This window comes from Chenopodium album, chromosome 1 (genome assembly GCF_948465745.1).
Source record: "Chenopodium album chromosome 1, dcCheAlbu1.1, whole genome shotgun sequence".
Taxonomy (NCBI): Eukaryota; Viridiplantae; Streptophyta; class Magnoliopsida; order Caryophyllales; family Amaranthaceae; genus Chenopodium; species Chenopodium album.
The window spans coordinates 4,491,842-4,498,578 of NC_137834.1; the positions used below are offsets into that span (position 1 = coordinate 4,491,842).

General features: G+C 34.2%; 1 protein-coding gene across 2 annotated transcripts; it reads right to left on the minus strand.

Moving 5' to 3' along the window:
* Positions 1 to 218: 218 nt before the first annotated feature.
* On the minus strand, positions 219 to 5,824 carry LOC145636323 (uncharacterized). 2 transcript variants are annotated; one of them, XM_081687955.1, is made up of 15 exons: positions 5,673 to 5,824; positions 4,742 to 4,904; positions 4,404 to 4,661; positions 4,131 to 4,305; positions 3,668 to 3,729; positions 3,417 to 3,580; positions 3,190 to 3,287; positions 2,591 to 2,649; positions 2,359 to 2,493; positions 2,026 to 2,267; positions 1,781 to 1,937; positions 1,168 to 1,243; positions 1,013 to 1,063; positions 653 to 903; positions 219 to 537 (listed from the first exon to the last, which is right to left on the minus strand). In XM_081687955.1, the coding sequence occupies exons 1-15, from the start codon at positions 5,726 to 5,728 to the stop codon at positions 526 to 528; spliced, it is 1,959 nt and encodes a 652-aa protein (XP_081544081.1). In that variant the 5' UTR covers positions 5,729 to 5,824; the 3' UTR covers positions 219 to 525. The 2 variants fall into 2 exon arrangements, with proteins under 2 accessions (XP_081544081.1, XP_081544012.1); XM_081687886.1 differs by having other exon boundaries at positions 647 to 903.
* Positions 5,825 to 6,737: the final 913 nt, after the last annotated feature.

Sequence of the window (6,737 nt, forward strand, 5' to 3'; positions counted from 1 at the left end):
TTCGTTATAAAACAACTATTTATGATGTTTTTTATAAAATAACTATATATTTTTTACAAAACAACTATATATGATGTTACTTATGAAACATCTATATGTTTTTTACAAAACAACTACATACCGCCTTTTTTTTAAAGAAAACCAGATGCACAGAACCCGCCTCAAAAATTTCATTAGTTTCATATTGAGGCCAAGCGAAAGTGTTTTCTATATACCCCATTTATTTTCTTACCATTTATTTTCTTAGTCTGGTGCTATTTTTCCCTCTGTACTGTTCGGCACACGTATAATACATACAGCCACAAAACCACCAGATATGTAGGCAACAGGACAATAAGAGAATCATCATAATATTGTGTAAAAGAGTTCATGTCTGCCCTTTGGGCTGGATGCAAAATAAGATTATGAACGCACGAAAACCTTTATTGCCTTGTAACACCCATAATTTCGAGCCATCTCCCGGAGTAAGAAGATTAAGGGGTGCTCTCTATTTCTCCCCACAAACCTTCTTCTCAGGTTTTCAACTTAGCCATTGATCTGTCAAAGAAAAACAAAAAGAAAAATAAAAAGGAATTTAGCCATTGATAAACATTCCGATTCCCATAACAAAGTTCAAGGGAAAAAGCACTAAAAATTTGGAGGTAACCTTAACTCTATAACCAATGCTAATTACTTTGGTTAATTCACTGCTGTTTGCCAGAACAAGTAATGCTGCTCCATGTGCTTCTACATCCATGGAAATTGACCCTTTTCTTATATGACAGTCTTTCCTGCTCCAAACTTCTCCGCATTTGGATTCATCTTTGAATTTTACACCAGGGAGCACCTTTGCTAGATCTGACAGGTGCGTTGTTATTTTTGTCTTCCCTTCGTTCAGATTGAAGAAGGCGAGATACACTTCTCCTGGAAATATAGATGACATATAAAACATAAATACGTCTGAAAGCCAATTTGGAGTACATAAAACTTTGCACAATATGCATCGTTATTAAGTCCAGAAATTGAATCAAACCTTTTCTTCCAGTGGCAACCCAAGAGCGAATTCCTCCAGGGATAGCATTAGCTGAAGAACAAAAAGAAAGAAAGATTAAGGAGCTCATTTAAGTTCATCAATTTTTTGAGAGAGTACAGTGCACTGAAAATGAGAGAGATGCTTCAAATTACTACCTTTAACTGTCTTTATAGTTGCACATAAACCAGAATAACTGTTCGCAAGGGTGCCATTCATATTTAATTCCCACATCTGAAAATTTAGCTGCATTAGCCCTTGATAGAAAAAGTTCTAGTATTGATACACTTCTGTATGCATCAGAATCCGAGTACTCGTAGATAGTCATCTAATAAAATTTTGGACAATATGCATCAGCCGAGTCTCAACATCATAAACTACCTTTGATCCGCTCAACACATTGACATTAGTACATAACTAGCTATTTACCTGTCCAACATGGGCAAGAATGTTTCCAGGGACTTGCACCCTTAATCTCACCTTCGAGTATGGCTCCTCAAAAGGACCACTGCTCATGGCCCGTTGTTGATAATAAATGGCGGTGTGAGAAAATTCCCATGCCAATGCCTATGGTAAGCCACTACCATGAAAACTTATGAAGAAAAACACGTGATGGGAAATGGAGTTGCATCACCATGAACATTGGCACATAACTGATCTCACAAAATTACATACAAGTATATTGCTATTTCTGCATATTATTTAAGCATATAAAATAGATCCCTCAAAGTATTTAAGCATATATAGACACCATTTTAGATCAAAAACTACCTGATTGGCATCCCTTTTGCATGGAGATGAAGAGCCCCTCTTGAACTCTTGTGAAGTAAGTCTTTGTCTAGAAGAAGCCTCAATACAGAGTTTTGCTTCGGAAGTTTCTAATAGATGAGATTTTCCATCAAACTGTGTTCCATAGAGCTCTTTGTCTCTAGAGAATCATTTCATTAGGATCAGTAAAACATAAAGCTAACAATAAGAAAATTCGAAGATTATATTAAAGGAACTAGATTGGTTACGATGTAGCTTGAGCTTTTCTCTTGTATACGCAGAAGGGCGTTTCATTGATTTCAGAATTATCTTTCCAGCAAACTTGGTCAAGACCGTGGTCAAAAGATTCAACTAACCAGCCTTTTGCTTTGGGTTCCTTGCAACTCACAAGAGCCAAAGAACTTGTGTGAGAACTTTGAATGTTTTCCTTATGTGCTGAATGAGATGAGGGGTCACTTTTGGTAGAATCAGAGCTCGTAACGAAAGGAAACTATAAGAGAAAAAAAAAACCCACAAAATATCAGCTCATTAAGTTGAATTTGACAAAGTACTGTTTAAGTTCAGTCTAAAGCAAAACATACCTCCTGGTTATTTGAACTAAAAGCATTGATTTCCAGAATGGTAGGATTAGTGATGAGATTATACGTGGTGTCATCAAGTTTTCTCATATCTCCTCCAAACATAAGCGGAGACTTGGCCATAGCCCACAAAGTTATCTGGAAAATTAAGTTTCACAACCCAAATAGTTGAGAAAATCAAGGTAAAAGACAGTACTGTAAGGAATCACAACTCATTCATACAAGCTTTACCCACCTGAGTTTTCTGCTCATTGAAATTTAGCTTGCAGTTCCTGTGTGGGCCTTCATTAGAGCCTATATGATTTAGTTATTGAAGTCAGTAGTGCTATTAGCTAAACAATAAAATACAATCAAATTAAAATCCTTTTGATGTTTCTATAAAACAAAATTGCATGAGTTTCATGCATATTAACTAGTTGAAATAAAATCCTTTTTGTTCCATGATTGAAGTACCAAAAGATCTAGCATTATTATATCTATTAGCCTATTTTCTAACAAACCAGAACCCCCCGTGTGTCAAGTTGAAGTGAAGAAAGTTCTTATGTCATGGCCCTTAAAGATTAAGCTAGGCTTACTAAAACAGTTCTCATACGAGTATGAAATTTCCTCTATAAACAGGCCACCTTTTGTGGTCAAGCTATATATTGACCATAATATTTTATCATTGTACATCAATCACAAATGTCTTATGATATATCTAAAATAATAATTTTCAAGTCATTACTTAATTAACTTCATTCAAATTAATGGTTTAAGCTAGTAAGGTTTTACCATTCAAGTCCAATGTGGCCTTTTATAAAGTACGGGAGGGTATCTGTGAGTGTGATTACATACCTGGATCAGTGAGCCACCCCAGTGGCAGCATATCTGAGTCAGGCCATGATAACCCCAACAGGCCACTGGATCCTATCATCTTCGCAGCTGCAAAATCTCTGAATAGAGGGAATAGAAAAGAGTAATAATATTAGTAAAGGAAAGTAGCCAAATTGAAAGAAGAAAAGACACTAGATCCACCAGAAGATATGCACATAGATGAACATGACAGTAAGAACCCAATTCACCTTGTTACGTCGAAGTGTGCAGCCACATCTTTCCATGTGTCCCAATCATCTCCTGTTATTCTGTACATATTTACTAATTCACTAATTTCCTTGGCCATAGCAGGTGTGACACTCGTACCAGGGGATATAGAATATAGAATTGGGCGTGAAAATTTCCTAAGAACCTACACAGAGTCAAACATGTTCTAGTAAAAGGTCTAACAGATATAGAGTAGGTTCTATGAATTAGTAGAGTTCTATAATCTCGATACCTCTGATACATAGCTAATTTCTTTTATATCCAAATCATCCCCGAAAATACAATCATTCTTCACTGTGATCAAGACACGAATAGTATGTAAGCAAAATAATGGGCATTAACATAAGACTAAACAACCTAATACTTTATAAATTCACATTCCAGACTTGTGAGTTGTGACAAAATCTTAAAAGAGAGAAAACATTATATCTTACTTGCAGAAGCATATCAGAATGTTGCTGTTATAGAGTTAAAAAAATATTGAAGCTGTACCATTTGAAGGAACAATGACATTCAAAGAAACATATTAACAAGAAGAAATCAAAACGAGATGCAGTAGTAAGCATTAGATATATTTTCCAGTACTGACGAATAGGAATGATCACGTCACACATTTTGTAAGACAATACCAAAACAATCTATATTAAAATGTAGAGCATTTGTACGAGAAGTTTAGTAAGCAGCCATGAAATTACCAAAATCAACTCCCCATTCAGCATATTGTTCATAAAGAGATCGTAAAAATGCTTTTCCTGCTCCAAAATTTGTATTGACACTCATAAACCCATGTGACATCCACGCACATTTCTTTTCTTTCATCCCTATATCACTTGCAGTCCATTTTCTTCCATTCTCAATATAAGCAGCTCCCTGAAAGATTAAAAATACGAAAAACAAAACAATCCATAGTTTATAGTGTAATTATGCCTTGAATGGTCCAAGATTAACTAAACCATTGAAAACAATACCTTACTGGTGTCTAAGATAGGTGTGTTAGCATCTACTGCCTGTGTACTTATTCCGCTCATAACATGAATTCCGAATTTCAACCCCATTTTATGCACTTTTTTGGCCACTTCGGTGAATCCTTTCCCACCCTTGGATGAAGGCCACCTATCAGGGTCAGGAACCAATCTTCCCCATTCATCGATGATATCGAATCCTGAAGAATCTGTATTAGCTCCAGGTACCTTTCTTCTATACCAGAGGTAATCAACCACGACATACTGCAAGGGAATCAGGAAATTGTTGGTTCTAGGTAAAATGTCATTACATAAACATCAAATCTATCACAACACGTACAGACCTCATATCCATGAGCACGAAGCCGTTTAGCGACAAGTTCTGCATTTTTTAGAAATTCTTCTTCAGATATTGTCCAACAGAAGGAGTCATACGAATTCCATCCCCTTGGTGGTGTCACAGCATGTTTTGGATGTGCATGGCTTAAGCCATTAGATGATATTACCCTGTTAACGCAACATTAATGTTAGCTCATCACACTTCTAAGCTCACCACATGTTAACAACAATACAATATAATCCCTTCAACTAAGGGTATCTTAGTATCTTCTTTCAATGCAATTTTTCAAAAAATTAAAGCTTCTTTAACAAAAATTAGTAGCATCCTAGAGCTAAGCAACATGATAATAACCGTGAAAACCAACTTTTTAGTATATACTTATTTCACAATCGTCTCTTAAACCACATCTACACCTTTCACAAAATTGTATGAACCCATTTCTATTATAAGATGTTGGGACAAAATAAACATCCCACATACTGTAAGTTATGATCCAATTCACAAAAAACACATCCAACTTCAATTAAAAAAAATTAGCATACAGGTTAATTAACACTTCAATTAAAAACACATCCAACTTCAACCAAAAATTGTACTAAAACACAACAGGTTAACATTAGCGGCCATTTAAAGAAAGTTTGGGCATCCCTTAATAAACCTAAAATTAAGGGATGCCCAAACTATTTTTTCCTCATCAAATTCTCAATTCTTGGACTTACATTAACAGATTTAAAGAAAAAAAAAACATTAACATACAGATTTAACACTAAAAGAGAAATAAAATGTGTCTAAAGCACACAAGGCACTGATGATGACGAGATTGGACTTACAAGTCACGGGCACAAGTAAAAGCAGAGAATTAAAAAAATAAAACAAACTAAAAAATTATAAATAAAAAATAAAAAAAAATAAAAAAAAATAGTTTGAATATTTACCTAGTAAGTAAAAGCAGAGAGAAGAAAGAGAAAATTGGAGATACAGAGAACTTCATTGAGAAAAGACTGATCACTGTTGTTTTTTATTTTTTTTTAAAGAAAAGACTGAAGACTGCTTACTGCTTACTGCTTTACTGCTTAACATCTGCCATCTATTTATACTAATAATAGGTGGTACATTAACTGACTGTTTGGTGAAGTATGTTAGTTACCCGAGTATATCTGGTATTATATTGTATTTCTATCCATTTCTTTTATCCCTATTTTTCCATAATGTTAGAAGCTTTTGTGGATGATTACAAACTAAAAATGATAATCAGGATTAGTTTTATCTTATAATCAAGATTAGAAACTAATCAAGAATGTTTCTACAATGGTCATCCTTAAAATTAGGACCACTATTCTTTATTCTTATCGGCTAATTTTTGTTTTTTTTTTTTTTTCTTTTTATGGCTTCAAAATTTTTTTTTCGAAAATTATATTCTGTTTTTTTAAAAAAAAAAAAATTTCACAATTATTTTATAAAAATCAACTTTTTATAAAATAAAAAATAAATACTACCTCCGTTACATGTTATGTGCAATGATTTGACATAAAGTAGAGAGGGAAAATGTCTAATCGTCGCACATATTCTGTAACGGAGGTAGTATTAAATTTAATGAATTAAAATGTAAAGATTGTTTTTCATTCAGAATTGGAAATCATCCATAAACTGGCTTCATAAAGCTTTACTCCACGTGAACAAGGGCATTACTCCACCCAATGCTTTTGGGAATATGGTACGTCATATCCTAAGGCTCTCAAGGGAATGTCACTTTGTGTCTTACTCTTTCGTCAAGCGTTCTGGCAATGGTGCTGCACTTAGCCTAGCTAATATTAGTTGTATTTTCGACCAACATCGTATTTGGCAAAGCAAAGCATGTATGATCCAAAAAACGAAGATGAAATTTAAAACTTGTTTGTGTATAAGGTATTTACTAATGTGCTAATAGGATATTCCCTGTAACAAACAGTTTTATTCTTTATTTGTTTGCAAAGACCATAAGTTATTGTTAGATTATAGTT

Excerpts from the sequence above, each read along its gene's own strand:
- LOC145636323 (XM_081687886.1), bottom strand. The coding sequence starts at position 5,728 with ATGAAGTTCTCTGTATCTCCAATTTTCTCTTTCTTCTCTCTGCTTTTA. Across the intron at positions 4,662-4,741 it reads TTCGTGCTCATGGATATGAG|TATGTCGTGGTTGATTACCT; the intron begins GTCTGTACGTGT and ends ATTCCCTTGCAG. Across the intron at positions 2,494-2,590 it reads TCAATGAGCAGAAAACTCAG|ATAACTTTGTGGGCTATGGC; the intron begins GTGGGTAAAGCT and ends TTAATTTTCCAG.